The 19,700-nt window shown below is 45.6% G+C and overlaps 1 protein-coding gene across 2 annotated transcripts in view; it reads left to right on the top strand.

The window, feature by feature from the left end:
- The window catches only part of LOC139412230 (carbohydrate sulfotransferase 8-like), a 241,141-nt gene that overhangs the window by 220,768 nt on the left and 673 nt on the right, over positions 1-19,700 (top strand). For both annotated transcript variants that reach the window (XM_071159056.1, XM_071159058.1), the window contains 3 exons: positions 16,823-16,860; positions 18,572-19,006; positions 19,200-19,700. The exon at positions 19,200-19,700 is cut by the window's right edge and continues 673 nt beyond it. In XM_071159056.1, coding sequence (XP_071015157.1) covers positions 16,823-16,860; positions 18,572-19,006; positions 19,200-19,700 — 974 coding nt within the window. The remainder of the gene's footprint in view (positions 1-16,822; positions 16,861-18,571; positions 19,007-19,199) is intronic.

The raw sequence follows: 19,700 nt of genomic DNA on the forward strand, positions 1-19,700 counted from the left end.
AGCCCAGTACATCACTGGGGCCAAGCTTCCTGCCATCCAGGACCTCTATACCAGGCGGTGTAAGAGGAAGGCCCTAAAAATTGTCAAAGACTCCAGCCACCCTAGTCAGACTGCTCTCCTGCTACCGCACAGCAAGCAGTCAAGTCTATGTCTAAACAGCTTCTACCCCCAAGCCATAAGACTACTGAACATCTAATCAAATGGCTACCCTGACTACTTGCATTGCCATACCAACCCCTCATCTTTTATGCTGCTGCTACTCTGTTATTATCTATGCATAGTCACTTTAATAACTCTACTCACATGTATGTATTACCTCAATCACCTTGACTAACCGGTCCCCCCGCACATTGACTCTGTACCGGTGCCCCCTGTGTATAGCCTCGCTATTGTTCTTTTACTGCTGCTCTAACTATGTTACTTTATTTTGTTCTTTTTTTTAGGTATTTTTCTAAAAAGTGCATTGTTGTTTATGTCAGAGGTGAGAAGGGAGTCAGGCGCAGGACACAGAACTGAGTAAAATAACAAACTTTACTCTGGAAAATAATCAGGAAAAAATACATTCACGCAGGGATTCCAAACCCTAACACAGATGACTAACACAAACCAGGAACAATCACGCACAAAACATAATGGGAACCTGAGGGTTAAATAGGGAAATAATAATAACTTAATGGTGTGTACACTCAAGGCATAACAAATGGAAAACAGAAACATGCATCGGTGGAAGCTAGAAAGCCGGTGACGACGAGCGCCGAACGCCGCCCGAACAAGGAGAGGCACCAACTTCGGCAGAAGTCATGACAGTACCCCCCCCCCCCCTCCCCCACCACCTCTACTATGAACACTAAGGAGGGATCAGGATGAGCCAACACAGGAGCCCAGGTAAACAGAGCCTTCAGGTGACAAAAAGCCCTGTCCGCCCCAGCTGACCACTGCAGTCGCACCGGTCCCCCCTTCAGCAAAGAGGTAATGGGAGCCGCTACCTGACCAAAGCCCCGGATAAACTTCCAGTAGTTGGCAAACCCTAAGAACCGCTGCACCTCCTTTACCGTCGTTGGAGTTGGCCAATTACTCACGGCTGAAATGCGGTTATTTTCCATCTCCACCCCTGACTCGGACAGGCGGTACCCTAGGAAGGAAACGGACTGTTGGAAGAACAGACATTTCTCAGCCTTAACATACAGGTCATGCTCCAACAGTTGACCAAGTACCTTGCGCACCAGAGACACATGCTCGGTGCGTGTAGAGGAGTATATTAGAATGTCATATACGTATATACACCACTACACCCTGCCGGTGCAGGTCCCTGAAAATATAGTCTACAAAGGATTGTAAAGACCAATGGAGCATTCATCAATCCTGACGAGGTACTCATAGTGCCCAGAGGTGGTACTAAATGCCGTCTTCCACTCATCCCCCTCCCGGATACGCACCAGGTTGTAAGCACTTCTGAGATCCAATTTGGTGAAGAAGCGCACCCCATGCAATGACTCGGTCACACTGGCTATGAGATGCAGAGGGTAACTATACTTCACCGTGATCTGAATTAAACCTCTATAGTCAATGCATGGGCGTAAACCTCCATCCTTCTTCACAAAAAATAAACTCGAGGAGGCAGGTGAAGTGGAAGGCCGAATGTATACCTGTCCCAGAGAGTCGGTGGCATATGTTTCCATAGCCTCCGTCTCCTCCTGTGACAGAGGATACACGTGACGTGCTGCGTCTACCAGGAGATTTATCGCACAATCACCCCCGTCGATGGGATGGTAGTTGAGTCGCCTTTTTTTACACAAGGCGAGAGCCAAATCGGCATATTCAGGGGGGGATGTGCATGGTGGAGACCTGGTTTGGACTCTCCACCATAGCTGCCCCTATGGAAACACCTATACACCTCCCTGAACGCTGACGTGACCATCCCTTGAGAGCCTTCTGTTGCCACGAAATAGTGGGGTCATGATAAACCAACCAGGGAAGCCCCAACACCACAGGAAACGCAGGAGAATCGATCAGGAAGACTAATTCTCTCCTTATGACCCTCCTGCGTTATTACACATAATGGAGATGTGACCTCCCTAATCAGGCCTAACCCTAAAGGACGAATGTCTAAGGAATGTACAGTGAAGAATACATCAACAGGGACAATAGGGATCCCTAAACTAAGAGCAAACGAACGCTCAATAAAATTCCCAACTGCGCCTGAATCTACTAGCGCCTTATGCTGGGAATGTGTGGAAAACTCAGGAAATTCTATAGATATACACATGTGCGCAACAGGAAGCTCTGGGTGAGTTGGGTGCATACTCACCTGGGATGATCCACCAGTGCCCTGCCTGCTGCCTCGACTTCCTGGGGGACCTATCCAGCACCGACCAGCAGTGTGTCCTCTGCGGTCCCAGGTAGTGCAAGAAACAGCCCCCCCACCGGTCACCCCTAGAGCAGCACCTCCGAGCTCCATAGGTGTAGGATCGGAGGTACTGGGAGATGGAATGATCGGACCCCGATCCAGACGTCCACAGGTGGCCAACAGGTTATCCAGCCGGATGGATAAATCCACCAGCTGGTTAAGGATAAGGGTGGTGTCCCTGCAAGCCAGCTCCCGACGAACGTCCTCACGTAGACTACAATGGTAATGGTCGATCAGGTCCCTCTCATTCCATCCCGCTCTGGCAGCCAGGGTCCTGAAGTCCATTGCGAATTCCTGTGCGCTCCTCATCCCCTGTCTGAGATGGAACAAGCGTTCCCCCTCCACTCTCCCCTCAGGTGGATGATCGAAGATCACCTGAAAGCGACGGGTGAAATCCTCATAGCGGACCGAAGCTGCGTCTATACCTCCCCATTCAGAGTTGGCCCACTCAAACGCTTTCCCCGACAGACAGGAGATGAGGACGGACACACTCTCGTATCCGGAGGGAGTCGGGTGGACGGTCGCCAAGTAGAGCTCCAACTGGAACAGGAACCCCTGGCACCCGGCAGTTGTCCCATCATATGCGCTCACCTGCGAGAACCGGTGACGACGAGCGCCGAACGCCGCCTGAACAAGGAGAGGCACCAACTTTGGCGGAAGTCGTGACAGTTTAAGAGCTTGTAAGTAAGTATTTCACTGTAAGTATTTCACTGTATTCACTGTATTTCACTGTAAAAAAATTGGCGTGTGACAAATACAATTTGATTTGATCTAGTTGTTAACCGATGTCACTAGTTTGCATTGCCTTATGTAAGGAAGCATGTTGTTTTACTTCACACACCACATACATGCCTGCACGCACACACACACATCCACTGTTTATTTGCTGTTGTATTTGTGCTGTTGCCAGTGTCTTCTGTCTGTGTTGTCCGTTTGGTCTTAAATTGCTTTTTTTATCCCCTGTCCCCACAGGAGGCCTTTTGCCTCTTGCCAGGCCGTCATTGTAAATAAGAATTTGTTCTTAATTGACTATGCTGGTTAAATAAAGGTTCAATTAAAATAAATCCGTCATCCGGTCACGCAGGAGGAGCTTCTTACAGACAAATCCCTGCCCCAAGTGCATTCGGTCTTCCTCGTCCTTTAGTTCAGTAAACATCCCACAGCGGCTACAGTGGAGATTCAATGGTTAGCCATTGGTAGCCATCTGGCTAAAAACATGGTAGGCTAGCCACAGCTTGCAGAGCTATCTAAAAGTTAGAAAGTCCAGTAAAGCTCCAGTAATAGCGACTTCCACAGAAGGGAAAATGTAAACAAGGCAGAATAGATTTTAAACAATGGTAAAAGTTGTGAAGTAGCAGTGAATAGAGACGTTAGTGGCAACTGCAAGCTCTAGCTACAACACTACAGCACTGTAGATGAGTGTGTCGTGTGTAATATACAAAAATATACAAATAAATACACCAGATACAAAAATAAATTAAAAGGAAAGTAGACTCTAGCCTGAAAAATTGACTCTCAATTAAAAAGTATATCTGTGACAATCAATTTTTTTAAACAAACAACACAACAACAGTGTGCCCAGTCAGGGCACAGTAGGATTATCTCAAGTCTGATCATTAGTTTCATTAAAACTGAATTAGCTAATGAAGCATAGCTGAAGAGTTTTCCTGCTATCAGACTCTGCATATAAAAGATAGGGCTATCTTTGCTGTTCAGTTACCGGCCCACAAAATACACCGTATGTTGAGGTTGTACTGTTTGCCTGCCTAAGCATGACATACTAACTAGATAAAATGTAAAATGACATTTGACCTGACTTGCGTGAGCTGGGATGCCCGATATAACATTGGTAAAGTGCCTTATATAAGAGCCACAGAGGAGTTCCCTCCTCAGATTCTCCAGATAGTGTAGAGCCAGGCAGGGCAGTGTACTGGAGCTACAGATGGTCAGAGAGTGCCTTACCCTCAGGTAAACATTCACAGATGACAGAAGGTCTGAAAGTGCTCACGAGGTCTGCTGGGCCTTCATGACATGATTCCTTCCTATGGACAACTCTGTTCTCTCTGACTGCCCTGCACTACACTACACTGCACACCTTACTGGAGCCTATCGGAGCTGAACTAGGCAGAGGAGGGGGATGCTGTTCTGGGCCGTTGCCTGTCTGTCCTGAGGGAGTGGAGCAGAGCTAAGAGGTGCCTCAGCCTCCTGCCTCCTTTAGCCTTATCTCTGCCTTTAGACACAGAGCCAGGCCCTAAGAGCACAACACACATCCAGTCATCTAGCCAAGCCATCCTCTTATAGAAATCCCGTAATGGAGCCTTTGATGGAGCTATAATCAAATACGCATCAGTGGTGCCCAACCAGGAGTACTGGAGATGTTTTTTCCCCCACAGTTATGAGTAATGTAGCTATGACGACAACCACCACATGTTAAGGGGTAGATCGCTTCTTTACCTCTACACAGTGTAGTTAGTCATTGCATACCTTAGAGAGCTATTTATAACTTGTCAGAAATGTCCAGATCAACTAGCCCATGTCAGCTAAAAGAAAAATATTTAGGCTTTTTAGCACGTAGACATTGTTGTAATATTTCGAGTCACTCAAATATTACATGAATACACATTAAACATGGCAAAATGTATAATATTGCAAGAAAATGTGCTTTAAAACTGCAAAATGTTCTTTGCACCCCATGACAAAATGTGTAGAATGGCAGGAAATAAGCTTTAAACCTGCAAGATTCTCTCCACCAACAAGAGGGGTGTGAACAGTTTGTCATGAACAGTGCTTGTGCCCATCGAAATAGACGCGGCACGTGCGCGCTGTGGGGGGGGGGGGCTGTTCCCCAATACTGGAGGGGGGGCCTGAGTGAAAATCTTAACAGTCTATAAGGTCTAAAAAGGCACAGTACCAGTCTGGCTGTGTTTTTACTTCTGATACTGAGATGCGCTGTCTGTTATGGATCATCATTCTCCCAAATGAAGTCGTCCTATAATAATGTGGCCACATATGCTTCCAGCATGCCCAGTTATTCAGGAAAGTTTAACATGCGCTCTGCCTCCTCTCCGATCCGAGCGGCTATTCCTTGCGCACCTAGAACCTAACGCTTCAATATAGCCTAAATATTTGTCATTTAACTTTTCAAATGTATTACCTTTTATGTGTGTCATAAACACAACCATTATGTTTTACCTGCACACGTTCATCTAAAATATCATTCCAGCATCAAAACTGTGTACCAACCACGCCATTTGATGAATGGGAAGAGACATCTGTTACAAAACATCAACAAGTTTAATGACATTCGGAGATTGTCAAGCCAAGTCTTCCTTTTCAAGGCACACTTAACCAGCATGGCTACCACAGCATTCTACCACAGCTGGTAGAGAGAATGCCAAGAGTGTGCAAAGCTGTCATCAAGGCAAAGGGTGGCTACTTTGAAGAATCTCAAAAATGAAATATATTTTGATTTGTTTAACACCTTTTTAGTTACTACATGATTCCATATATGTTATTTCATAGATTTGATGTCTTCACTATTATTCTACAATGTAGAAAATAGTACAAATAAAGAAACACCCTTGAATGAGTAGGTGTTCTAAAACTTCTGACCGGTAGTGTATTGTGGTGTTTCAAACGCAAACCCTGATGTTGAAGCCCCCAAAGTCGGTACGCTTTGCTTATTGGTTATATTTATTTTTTTATTTTTTATTTCACCTTTATTTAACCAGGTAGGCTAGTTGAGAACAAGTTCTCATTTGCAACTGCGACCTGGCCAAGATAAAGCATAGCAGTGTGAACAGACAACACAGAGTTACACATGGATTAAACAATTAACAAGTCAATAACACAGTAGAAAAAAAAGAGAGTCTATATACATTGTGTGCAAAAGGCATGAGGAGGTAGGCAAATAATTACAATTTTGCAGATTAACACTGGAGTGATAAATGATCAGATGGTCATGTACAGGTAGAGATATTGGTGTGCAAAAGAGCAGAAAAGTAAATAAATAAAAACAGTATGGGGATGAGGTAGGTAGAAATGGGTGGGCTATTTACCGATAGACTATGTACACCGATAGACTATGACATCGCCGAAGTTGAGGATCGGTAGGATAGTCAGTTTTACTAGGGTAAGTTTGGCGGCGTGAGTGAAGGAGGCTTTGTTGCGGAATAGAAAGCCGACTCTAGATTTGATTTTCGATTGGATATGTTTGATATGAGTCTGGAAGGAGAGTTTACAGTCTAGCCAGACACGCTGCACCTGTGTGGTGCACTGGCACAGAAACCTGTTGGTGGAAAAATTGTTGCATATATTTTATAGAATTGTAAATATAACATAAAAATGTTGAAAATCTGATTTCCCCCTAGCTGATCATTGTCTGCAGCCGGTTCTGATCGTAGTGTAATGAAACAGGCAGGGAGAGTGAGCTCATCCGTGGTGATCGGCCAACCATCAACCTACCGGCCTGCATGGCTTTGAACGTGCCACAAAAGCATGCTGAAATTGCAAAATCGATATCCACGTTTATATGTTATTTGTGGTCGTAAACATTATTTTGAGTTATAGGTCATTCAATAAGGGGGAGGGTGTGCACATTTTTTACATTACGGGGGTCATTAAGCAGAAATCATTAAACTAACAGAAACCGACAGCACTGTGCATGTTCTTCACAGCAGCACCAGAATCTGGCCCAGTCATATCAGCAGCAGCAGCAGTCCAGTCCAACAGAGTATTCCCCCTCCGCCTCAGATACAAACACATCCGACAAAAGGCCAGATGTCTCATTTGTCTGATTAACCCAGGTCCCTTTGGCCAGACATCTAGTGAAATCTGTGCTATTCATGTCTTTAACATTAGTGGTTTTTTACTACTGCTTGACACACCGACTCTCTCCCCTGTTGGAGTTGAAGGGAGTAATTGGAGAAATCCCTCGGCTGTCACACGTGACACGTAAATATTATTCTAATTACAGCATGTCCAGTCCGCTAGCTGTCAAATTACCAGCGCCGGGAGCAGAGCCGCACCTCTCTCTCCCTCTTTCCCACACCTCCACACAGAAAGGTACGCAAGACACAAAGAGAGAGAGAGGAGAGGGGTGGAGCCAGGCAGGATGTGTGTGCAGACAAGGTGGTTGAGCATTTTAAATGATCAAGTGATCAGACAGACCCAGACAGATCAGACAGATTCTACAAGGCTGTTTTCCCCTCATATTTAAGGTAAATCACTATATGCCTTAGTGTCTGAGCTTTGTTTTTGGTTTGTTTCCTCTTACATAGGTACATCAGCACTGTAGTGTGCTGGCAGTAGCAGCCAGTATGCAAGGCTATGTCATCCCTAGCAGGATCCACAAGTAGCTGTGTGTGTTTCACATCTCCCAGTGACACCTCAGCTCTGGAGACCCAGGGGCACGAGCCACCTGACGTGTGGGAGAGCTATTTCAGGCGTTTGAGAGCATCAGTCAGACAGAGAGACAGACACCGTGGTGTGGAGCAGAGTGGCGCGGCATAACACACCCTGCTCTCATTAGTACAAACCTCTGGAGGAAGCTGAGAAATAGTTGCTGTGCTGTGACGATCATCCCAGCCTGTCTTACAGCCTGTATCAGACACAGCACAGCACGGTATAGCCACCCAAACAATATCAGACAGGAAGGAAGAGCTGCTTGAGTGAAAAGCACAAAAATGTATGTATTATTACTATCATCATCATCATTTTAGTAGTATAAGTAGTAGTAGTAGTGGTGGTAGTAGTAGCGGTAGTAGTAGTAGCGGTAGTAGTGGTAGTGGTAGTACTAGTAGTGGTGGTAGTAGTAGTAGTGGTAGTGGTAGTGGTAGTATTAGTAGTGGTGGTAGTGGTAGTACTAGTAGTAGTAGTGGTAGTACTAGTAGTAGTAGTAGTAGTGGTAGTTGTAGTGGTAGTAGTGGTGGTAGTAGTAGTAGTAGTAGTAGTAGTGGTAGTAGTAGTAGTAGTAGTAGTAGTGGTAGTGGTAGTACTAGTAGTAGTAGTGGCAGTACTACTAGTAGTAGTAGTAGTGGTAGTGGTAGTGGTAGTACTAGTAGTGGTAGTAGTAGTACTAGTAGTAGTGGTGGTAGTAGTAGTGGTAGTGGTGGTAGTAGTAGTGGTAGTGGTAGTAGTAGTAGTGGTAGTACTACTAGTAGTAGTAGTAGTGGTAGTGGTAGTACTAGTAGTGGTAGTGGTAGTAGTAGTACTAGTAATAGTGGTGGTAGTAGTAGTGGTAGTGGTGGTAGTAGTAGTGGTAGTGGTAGTAGTAGTAGTAGTAGTAGTGGTAGTGGTAGTGGTAGTGGTAGTAGTGGTAGTGGTAGTACTAGTAGTAGTGGTGGTAGTAGTAGTGGTACTGGTGGTAGTAGTAGTAGTAGTGGTAGTAGTAGTGGTAGTGGTAGTGGTAGTACTAGTAGTAGTGGTAGTACTAGTAGTGGTAGTAGTGGTAGTGGTAGTACTAGTAGTGGTAGTGGTAGTAGTGGTAGTGGTAGTAGTAGTAGTACTAGTGGTAGTGGTAGTAGTAGTAGTGGTAGTGGTAGTACTAGTAGTAGTGGTAGTAGTGGTAGTGGTAGTAGTGGTAGTGGTAGTAGTATTACTAGTAGTAGTGGTAGTGGTAGTACTAGTAGTTGTAGTAGTTGTAGTGGTAGTGGTAGTGGTAGTACTAGTAGTGGTAGTACTAGTAGTAATAGTGTTAGTGGTAGTACTAGTAGTGGTAGTGGTAGTAGTAGTGGTAGTGGTAGTACTAGTAGTAGTAGTGGTAGTGGTAGTACTAGTAGTAGTAGTAGTAGTAGTAATAGTGTTAGTGGTAGTACTAGTAGTGGTAGTGGTAGTAGTAGTGGTAGTGGTAGTACTAGTAGTAGTAGTGGTAGTGGTAGTACTAGTAGTAGTAGTAGTAGTAGTAGTAGTGGTAGTGGTAGTACTAGTAGTAGTAGTGGTAGTGGTAGTACTACTAGTAGTAGTAGTAGTAGTAGTAGTAGTGGTAGTGGTAGTGGTAGTACTAGTAGTGGTAGTGGTAGAACTAGTAGTATTAGTAGTAGTGGCAGTGGTAGAACTAGTAGTATTAGTAGTAGTGGTAGTACTAGTACTAGTAGTAGTAGTGGTAGTGGCAGTACTAGTAGTGGTAGTGGTAGTAGTAGTGGTAGTGGTAGTACTAGTAGTGGTAGTACTAGTATTATTAGTAGTAGTGGTAGTGGTAGTACTAGTAGTAGTAGTGGTAGTGGTAGTAGTAGTAGTGGTAGTGGTAGTACTAGTAGTAGTAGTAGTAGTGGTTGTACTAGTAATGGTAGTACTAGTAGTGGTAGTACTAGTAGTGGTCGTGGGAGTGGTAGTAGTAGCGGTAGTGGTAGTGGTAGTAGTAGTAGTAGTAGTGGTAGTGGTAGTAGTAGTACTAGTAGTAGTGGTAGTGGTAGTACTAGTTGCAGTGGTAGTAGTGGTAGTGGTAGTAGTAGTGGTAGTGGTAGTACTAGTAGTAGTAGTAGTAGTAGTAGTAGTGGTAGTGGTAGTAGTAGTACTACTAGTAGTGGTAGTGGTAGTACTAGTTGCAGTGGTAGTAGTGGTAGTGGTAGTAGTAGTGGTAGTGGTAGTACTAGTAGTAGTACTAGTGGTAGTGGTAGTAGTGGTAGTGATAGTAGTAGTACTAGTAGTGGTGGTAGTAGTAGTACTAGTAGTAGTAGTGGTAGTAGTTGTGGTAGTGGTAGAAGTAGTAGAGGTAGTAGTAGAGGTACTATTAGTGTTGTTGTTATTTGTTGTTGTTTCTGCTGCTGTTGTTTTGTTTTTGGAGTGAACCAGATGCAGTCAGGGGGCACATAGCACAAAGCGAGAAGAAATTATAGGTTGAAGGCTGGAGGCCAAAGGTGGGGTACTTGAAAGATGAGGCACTCTGGGGAGAGGTAGAATACAAGCATGGAGAGGCAAAGTAAGGGTCTGGAGGATAGCTAGGAGAAAATAGGAGAGGGCTGAGACTGGAGGGAAGGTAGATAGCAGAAAATAGGGGAGGCTTAAAGCTAAAGAGGAGTTACCATAGAGGCCTGGAGTGTTATTGAAGGGGAGGCGGAGGTTGTGATTGTTGCAGCCCAGAGTCTACAGGGCTTGTTATGAATGTAGGCTTGGTTTCGACAGCACAGAAAAAGTCAGACAGTCTAAGTGTCGAGCTCAACCATTCCTGTTGCCATTATCCTGTCTTCCTGCTGAACTCATAAAAACAGCTTCCAAGGTTTGCTGTTGACAGGTAATCAATCTGAGCGATGCCCATGTGTAGGTCAGTGTCAAGGAGCAATACGATCAGGCTGTTTCAGCATCTCCTCTAATCCCCTCCACCTTCAAAAGTCGGGGTTGTTACTCCTGTTTTGAGAGACAGCAATCTTCCCCTTATAACCCATAGTAACCCTTGGCACTCCACTCCTCATCCTCCTAGGATTACTGACTTGAACTGTGGTCAGGGCAGAAGCATTGAAGCTTATCCACAGATACAAAGACGGAGCTGTCCCGTCTGCATTCTATTTCACTTAGCATTCCACCCACTGTTCCACAGCTCCACTCACATGTCCACCCTCATCAGGCCTGCCTGTAATCAGTGGGGCCGGTGACAGGAAAACACAGAGTGCGTGAAAACAGCGGGGCTTACTTAAAGGAGAGGCCAAAGTAAACAGTGACAGGGCCAATTCCATTTACCTATCTCACAGCAAATAGAATTCAGCAAGTAGATAACCACTGGTTAATGAAGATAGAGGAGGAGAGGAGGACGAAAGGGAGGAGAGGAAGGTGGGGTAGGAGGAGAGGGAGGAGAGGAGAGGGAAGAGAGGAGGTGGAGGAGTAGAGGGAGGAAAGGGAGGAGAGGGAAGAGAGGATGAGAGGGAGGAGAGGAGGATAAGGAGGAGAGCAGGAAAGGGAGGAGAAGAGAGCAGAGCATCTCAAGTATGGAAGAGAGGAGAGAGGTAGGTTCCAGTGGCTCAGAGATAATGTGTAGTCTGAACACAGACACCACATGGAAACACTGAGGGCAATATCCCCCTCTTTCATCTGTTTCTCTCTCTTCCATCTAGCTTTTCTCTCTTCTTTCACCTTCCACTCTTCAGTCCTCCTCTCCATCTGTTGCCTCCACCACAGACACAGGCAAGAGAGCAGCCAGCCGTTTTCCCCGCAGACTTGCCTCCCTACCCTCTCCTAATATCTGGCAGCAAACCAGCCAACTTTGAAAACATTACGTGCAAAAAGTGCTCCACTTTCTGAACTTTTATAACAACCTCCAGCAGCCTGTCTGAGCTGTCATCGATAGGGGAGGGGAGGGGCTCTGTGGCGTGTGCTGCTGTGGCGTGCGTGCTCTGCTGATAGGTCAAGAGCTTCTCAAGCATTCTAATAAGATATGTGCCAATTAAAGCCTTCTGGTGCTGCGGCTTCAGCACAGATAATTAATTTAACCCGTGGATCGCTGCTGACAGGTAGCATTTGTTTACATGTCTCTGCTTTCACGAGCTGCCAACCAACCATGCCTCTGACGACTCTGCATGATATTAACACAACCGCCCCCTCCCATCCGACTACATACAGCATAACAATGTTACGCGCTGTATCCATGGAAATCACCTATATGAAGGGACTGCCTGCATTTCCTTACCTTGAGCTTGTTATAAACTAATAAGCAGCAGTGTGGTGATGCCTTGGCTAGAACAGTGGTAATGCCCCAGAGCGTGAAAGTCAACTACTCTGAAAACAATATACCGAAGATGTTCATGTGGAGGCAGCAGGCATCTCCAACTCTATTTTAAATAGCTTTCTTTCAGCTTCCACTGCTTTCAGTTCTATTCCACTGAATATTGATGTGGTTCATTATGCTTAGCTTATACTCTTACAGCTGAGACATATGAGTCAAGCCATGTGTTATTTATGCTTTTTGGGCTGCTGATTAATGCAGTCTGGTTGTATACAGTACAGTACATGCTGTCCTGCCCTCAGACTTCTACTAATAAGACTGGAGCCTACGACCCCTGCGATCCTGTCCAATCTCTGACCTTCAGTTAGGATCAAAGTTTGAATAAAAGCCAATACATTTGCAGCGCCGTGCAGCTCATTAACAGTTGAAGTCGGAAGTTTACATACACTTATGTTGGAGTCATTAAAACTTGTTTTTTAACCACTCCACAAATGTCTTGTTAATTGTCAAACTATAGTTTTAGCAAGTCGGTTAGAATATCTACTTTGTGCATGACACAAGTAATTTTTCCAATAATTGTTTACAGACAGATTATTTCACTTATAATTCACTGTATCACAATTCCAGTGGGTCAGAAGTTTACATACACTAAGTTGACTGTGCCTTTAAACAGCTTGGAAAATTCCAGAAAATTATGTCATGGCTTTAGAAGCTTCTGATAGGCTAATTGACATCATTTGAGTCATTTGGAGGTGTACCTGTGGATGTATTTCAAGGCCTACCTTCAAACTCAGTGCCTCTTTGCTTGACATCATGGGAAAATCAAAAGAAATCAGCCAAGACGAGTCCTATATCGACATAACCTGAGAGGTCACTCAGCAAGGAAGAAGCCACTGCTCCAAAACCGCCATAAAGAAAGTCAGACTACGGTTTGCACATGAGGTCAAAGATCGTACTTTTTGGAGAAATGTCCTCTGGTCTGATGAAACAAAAATAGAACGGTTTGGCCGTAATGACCATCATTATGTTTGGAGGAAAAAGGAGGAGGCTTACAAGCTGAAGAACACCATCCCAACCGTGAGGCACAGTGGTGGCAGCATCATGTTGTGGCGGTGCTTTGCTGCAGGAGGGACTGGTGCACTTCACAAAATAGATGTGCCACGTTAATCTTGTATTGCTAATTACTTCAGTAAATGTGAAGCCCCAAGTTCCTTGTATTCGGAGACGTCCTTATTATACTGCTGAAGTCATAAGAGCTAACACACTACAGGCTCAGTGAGATGAATGACTGATGAAAAGCTAGTAGCTGCTCTTTACCCTCCGTGGGCACAGACCTGGAGGGGGCATGGACACTAAGTCTCTCTGTCTTCCTCCATCTCCTGAGTTTCCTCTAGTTAAGAATAGGGCATTTAAAAAGTTCCTCCCTGTGTCCATGGCAGTGGTCCTTCATTTAACAAGCTCATTATTTCACCTTGTTTTTGTCCCTCGTGCTCCTCTCTACCTCGTGCTCCTCTCTGCCTCATGCTCCTCTCTGCCTCATGCTCCTCTCTACCTCGTGCTCCTCTCTGCCTCATGCTCTTCTCTACCTCGTGCTCCTCTCTACCTCGTGCTCCTCTCTACCTCGTGCTCCTCTCTACCTCGTGCTCCTCTCTGCCTCATGCTCCTCTCTACCTCGTGTTCCTCTCTACCTCGTGCTCCTCTCTACCTCATGCTCCTCTCTGCCGCGGCTGCGTTTGCATGAGGTGAGCGGCTGTGGTGGCAGCGATCGGGGGAAGGAAGGAAGCGTTTGATGTGTGTCGGTATCGGAGGAGAGCCTTAGAGAGACAGAGGTCTTTCAGAGGGAAAGGCAGTAATGGATCCCACTAATGATATGGCCTTTGCTTTCATGACTCTCACAATAACACCGACCTGGTTCTACATTGATTAAGATTATGATCACCATGGTGACGCTGAGGTCACGCGTCTTGCGGTTTCCTGCTCCACTTTCCTTTTTAACTATTCTACTGAGCCATTTACTTTATGTTCCTATTTTTATATTTGATGATTTCCTATTGTTGTTGCATTTTCGAGAAGCAACCTGCAAGTAAGCATTTCGTTGGACGATGTATACCATGAGTATCCCGTACATACGACTAATAAAACTTGAGACTTGAAACATGGATTTTCAGGGCCCGTGTTGAAAGGATAGCCTTGGGAAGCTGAAGGTTAGGTGTGAATGTAGACTGTTCTCTGAAGGCAATGCATCTGAGGACATCACATAACAACGCATTAATATCCATTATCCACCTTCAATCTGCTCTCAATGTCAGCTACTGTAATGGAAGATATAAAGATCTGAGAAAATTGTTATTGAATGAAAGGAAGTATATTTCAGCTATGGTATCTATCACAATGAACATGTTAAGTCAATGGGGACTTGCATGCTCATTTGATTCACCTGGGTTTTGTACTTGCTGCAATTTGTGACACAAAAATAAAAGACAAATGAACACACTGTTTACTTGCATCACTTCGGCAGAGTTTGTGAATTCCTAAATTGTAGAAGCGAATTTGCTGAACCTCATCAGGAAGCAAATTTGAACAATTGATCATTGTTTCACAGCCTGGAGAAAATCAATAGAGTAGTTTGTTTGAGGGTGAAATTGCAATCACACAGCAACATATATTAGTTTCAACCAAATTCATGGTATAGACAGACATAAGTGTTGTTTACGAAACAAAACACACAGCTTTTTACTCTAAGGCATTATGATGCTATTCAGGGCATTGCCTAGCACCTAGACTGGATTGGTAGCCAGATAAACTAGGGGAAAGAGAGAGAAAAGGCAAAGATTCATTTCCTTTTTCAGTGAAAGACTGAGATTTTTCTAGCTATCTATTGCACATGCAATTACCTATCCACAAAGTCAATTCCATCTAAATTCAAGCATTGAAGACATGTACTCAACTGTATTCAATTCAACAGACAGAAAGTTAACTTGCATTGAACCCAACGAGGCTCACATTGGAATTACTGATTGTATTCATTTGAGGAGAATCCAGCACGGGGTAAAGCTGGCTATAATCCAGCACATTAAAGCCACATAATTAAATAGAACACTATTATACTGTTTCTCTATGAGTAAAGCAATGGTTGTGACAGTGAGCAACATCAGCCTGGTCAATTTGTGGAGTCTTGCCAACCCCATACAACGTGACAATTGCTATACAGTAGGAGTTGGCCAGACCATACAAAGAAATATGGTACCAGGCTAGTGAGCAGAGCAGTGTGAGTGACAACACAGTGCTCCTGACAAGAACAGCACTTAGCAGGAAGCAGTTATTAGACCTCAGGAGATTTCAATTACTGGCCTGATGGGGTTCCTGATCAATGGTGAAGCATGAGATAGTCCAAGAAAGATGCTACAGTGTGTGTGTGTGTGTGTGTGTGTGTGTGTGTGTGTGTGTGTGTGTGTGTGTGTGTGTGTGTGTGTGTGTGTGTGTGTGTGTGTGTGTGTGTGTGTGTGTGTGTGTGTGTGTGTGTGTGTGTGTGTGTGTGTGTGTGTTTGCGTGCGTGCGTGAGCCGTTGGAGCCTAGCAGTACTGTGTGTAGTGGACATTTTATCTTGGTAATAGTGTGGTGTGTCCTGTTAGAAATGCATGTGTTTTATATTCAACAATGTCAACTGACATACAAGATGCACTGAGCCATTATTAGGGTTAGGAGATCAAATAAGGCTCCGACAGCTGAACAAGATTAGAAAATGTCAAACTGTGTGCCGTTACCTCCCTAAACCTGCTACAGAGGAATAAACAGAATCCCAGACACTACAACAACCAAACCCCAAGCCCTTCTGCAGTGCATACTAATCTAAAACAACATTGTATCTGGCTGTATGGTTGTATGGTTTTCTCCCAGCCCCTCTGAGACGTATCTAAGTGTTAGAGGAGACGGGGGCCTTGCAGATCTCACCAGTTAAGGGGGGTGGTGGGCCGTGACCCACATCTGGGGCCCCCTCACTCTGCAGGTTCCTATTACTTCCCTCTGTAGATTGGAAGTGACAGGCCACTCAGGCAAAAGTGTCTGAGCCCCTCTCCCATCAGCAGCTGCACAGCCATCCGCCGAGCTGTCAGCCTGATTACACATCAACGAGAGAGGGGGACGGGGGACCCCGAGAAAGGAGATGTCCAGCTGGAGAACACACACTAAACACAACGCCTGTCTGTCCTGTCCCACTGGTTGACTGGCTCAGTCACATCTGCCAATTTGTCCCTCAGCTCAGACATTCCTCTCTGTGTTGCAGAACCAATCTATATTTTCTAGCTACCCTGCTAAGAAATCAACCTTGCAAATAGTTTACAGACTCCTTACTCACCCCACAACTAGGACCATCAAAACACAACTCATTTACCAACGTTTCATGGTGCTGCAGATTCATTACTTAAATAGATCTAGATATAGCTACCTGTCTCTGTCTCCCCCCCTGTGTAAAGCAGCTGGTGTGGAGGAGAGGAGAGGAGAGGAGAGGAGAGAGAGGAGAGGAGAGGAGAGGAGAGGAGAGGAGAGGAGAGGAGAGGAGAGGAGAGGAGAGGAGAGGAGAGGAGAGGACAGTGAGTCAGCAGGCCTTCTACCTGATATTACAGCAGAAGGAATTCACTCCATTACCTGGGACTGATGCATCAAAGGACTTCCTCTCCTCCTCAACAAGCAATAACTAAACATGTTGTCTCGTTTACTTAAGTGCTCACTCTCTCTCTCCCTCTCTCTCTCTCTCATCTTCCCAGGTGTGAAGCTAAGAGGAACAGCTCGGCAGTCCAGAGAGGTACGTTGTTTTCTACTCCTCCTCCTTTCAAACAGAGAGAGAGAGAGTGTATGTGTTTTTTTTAATCTAATATGGTGTTGAGTGGCAGTGCAGTTTCTGTGTGTGTGTCTGATAACATCAGTGTAGAGAGGCTGACCTGAGGCCTCCCCCAGTGTGCCAGGGGTGGGCCATCTCTCTGCAGCCCATGGAGAGTAAAGTAGTCTTGGTTTTTGCAAGCTGGAATGGCTCATAGGAGCAGGAGCCTGTTTCTGTAGTGTGCAACCCCTGGACATGATTCTAGTCTATTGCAGGGCCTTACCCCCAGTCTATCTCCTTAATGCTGAGTGCCAAACAGACTGAGGATAATTTTTACAGTCTTTGGTATGACTCGGCCGGGGATCGAACTCCCAAACTTCCAGTCTCAGGACGGACACTCTAACCACAAGGCTACTGAGTTGGTCCAGCCCAGGGAGAGCCAGGGGATAAAGGCTCTGTGGAGGTCTTGGTGTGAGGCTGCAGGAGCGAGAGAGAAAGCAAGAGAGGGGGCACAGCCAGGGCTCTGACTACTAGATACTGTAATACCAGCCTGGAGATGAGGGGGTTGTGTCAGTGTGTAGGAGAGAGAGAGAAAGAGAGAGGGGGCACAGCCAGGGCTCAGACTACCACCTCCTGTAATACCAGCCAGGAGACGAGGGGTTCAGTGTGAGACTAGCTGGCTTTGAGGCTGCAGGAGAAAGAGCACAGCCACAGCTGGTTGCTATGTCAGGCACACTCCTTCTGGTTCCTCTCTTTCCTCCCGCTGACCTCAGTTTGCTCTGGTCTCCTGCTCTCAATAGAGATGAGACTTCCATTAGTGTGAGTCCTGCATGTGGGTGTCTGATGTGAGCTGGCTACACTGTGGCTGATCCTGCTCTGCTTCCCAACATGAAACGGTCAGGGAACCATTCCTACTACTCCTTCCTCCTTCGGAGGTTTCCCAGGGGATATAGGTGGGAGTACTGGGCATCTGATCCAATGAATGTCAGATAGGAGATGAGCACAAATTCATGATGGGCTCCCATCACGTTATCCGTTGTACAATTAGGGTAATACATGCACTCTATTGGCTTTATGGAGCCATAATGGCTTTTAATTGAAATAAAATGTCAAAACGCATGATAGCCTCAGGCCATCTTACCATGGTAATCTGCCTGTAGATGATTTGAATTTAGATTTACCAATAAGTGTTTATAAGACATTTATATGACATTAGAGCTCCGTTTATTGGTAGTTCTCCCAGTCATTTACAGTGTGTGGCATTTCAATCGGAGAGGTTGGAGAGTTGGTCAAGATGTAGAGAAACAGCACCACTAAGTGTCGAGTCTGAGCAGTGCAGAAATCAGGAACGTATAGATTTTAAAAAATCCACCGAAGGTATTTAAAAGAGGGTTGGTGAATTAGTTCACGGAACATTACAAAGAGTGTTTCACTGAATAAACATATTTTCATTTTGAATCCCAGAGAAGTTTAAATAACCAACACCTGTTCAATCAAATCAATAAAATGTATTTAGAAAGCCCTTTTTACATAAGCAATGTAGTAAGTGCTAACCCGGCCTTAATGTCACTAACCCGGCCTAAAACACCAAAGAGCAAGCAATGCAGATGTAGATGCACCTGTTATTGAAGTCTTGCATACATTTTACATCTTTCAGTGACATATGTCAAGTCGATGTATTATCTTTGTCCATCAGGCGCTGTGTACTCAGGACAGTGAGGGTGTGAGAGTCAGCCCAGGCCAGGACCAGAGACCGGCTGTGGAAGGCCTAACCAGCCCCATCCCCCCCATGCAGTTCCCTGCCTTCCAGTGGACCAGACATTCAGCCACCCCTGGCTCTAGGGAACAGGACATGGGCTCCCTGCGCGTCACCAAGCGCCACAGGAAACTACTGAAAACCAGCCCTGTGGTCTCTAACAACTCACACAACTCCTCCTCGTCCTCCTCGGGTTCCCCGGACTCTCCTGAGGAGAGCTGGCAGTGGCACAGACTGTCCCACATCCAGGAAGCTCGGCGGAGGCTGATGAAGGAGGTCTGTGCCAAGTACAAGAGCAGCATCTCCAGGACCATCACACCTCACCACGTGTCCCGGATCTATGTGGAGGACAAGTACAAGCTGCTGTACTGCGAGGTGGCTTATTGATGATCTGATTATTGCATATTGATTATTGGGCTTCTGAATATTGCTGTTATATACTGCTATCTATATTTTTACAACTTATTGATTATTGATGTGTTTTTGTAATTGTGACTGTGATGCTGGCTGCAACGATTTAACAAACCAATTAATAAAGTATTTTTAAAATCTAACCTTATCTCTTTAGGTGCCCAAGGCGGGCTGCTCCAACTGGAAGAGGATCCTCATGGTGCTGTCTGGCCTGGCGTCGTCCACCCACGAGATCAAACACGACGCTGTCCACTACGGCAACCACCTCAAGAGGCTGGACAGCTTCGACCGCCAGGGCATCACGCAGCGCCTGGAGACCTACACCAAAGTCCTGTTTGTCCGCGAACCCCTGGAGAGGCTGGTGTCCGCCTTCAGGGACAAGTTTGAGAACCCCAACACCTACTATCATCCTGTATTCGGGAAGCCCATCATCTCCAAGTACAGGGTGAACGCCTCCAAGGTGGCCCTCAGGACAGGCAGCGGAGTGACCTTCCAGGAGTTCATGCAGTATCTGTTGGATGTGCACAGGCCTGTGGGCATGGACATTCACTGGGAGCCTACCAGCCAGCTCTGCAGCCCCTGTCTGCTGGACTACAACTTCATCGGCAAGTTTGAGACCATGGAGGAGGAGGCTAATTTCTTACTACGTAGAACTGGT

This window comes from Oncorhynchus clarkii, chromosome 6, assembly GCF_045791955.1.
Source record: "Oncorhynchus clarkii lewisi isolate Uvic-CL-2024 chromosome 6, UVic_Ocla_1.0, whole genome shotgun sequence".
Lineage (NCBI taxonomy): Eukaryota > Metazoa > Chordata > Actinopteri > Salmoniformes > Salmonidae > Oncorhynchus > Oncorhynchus clarkii.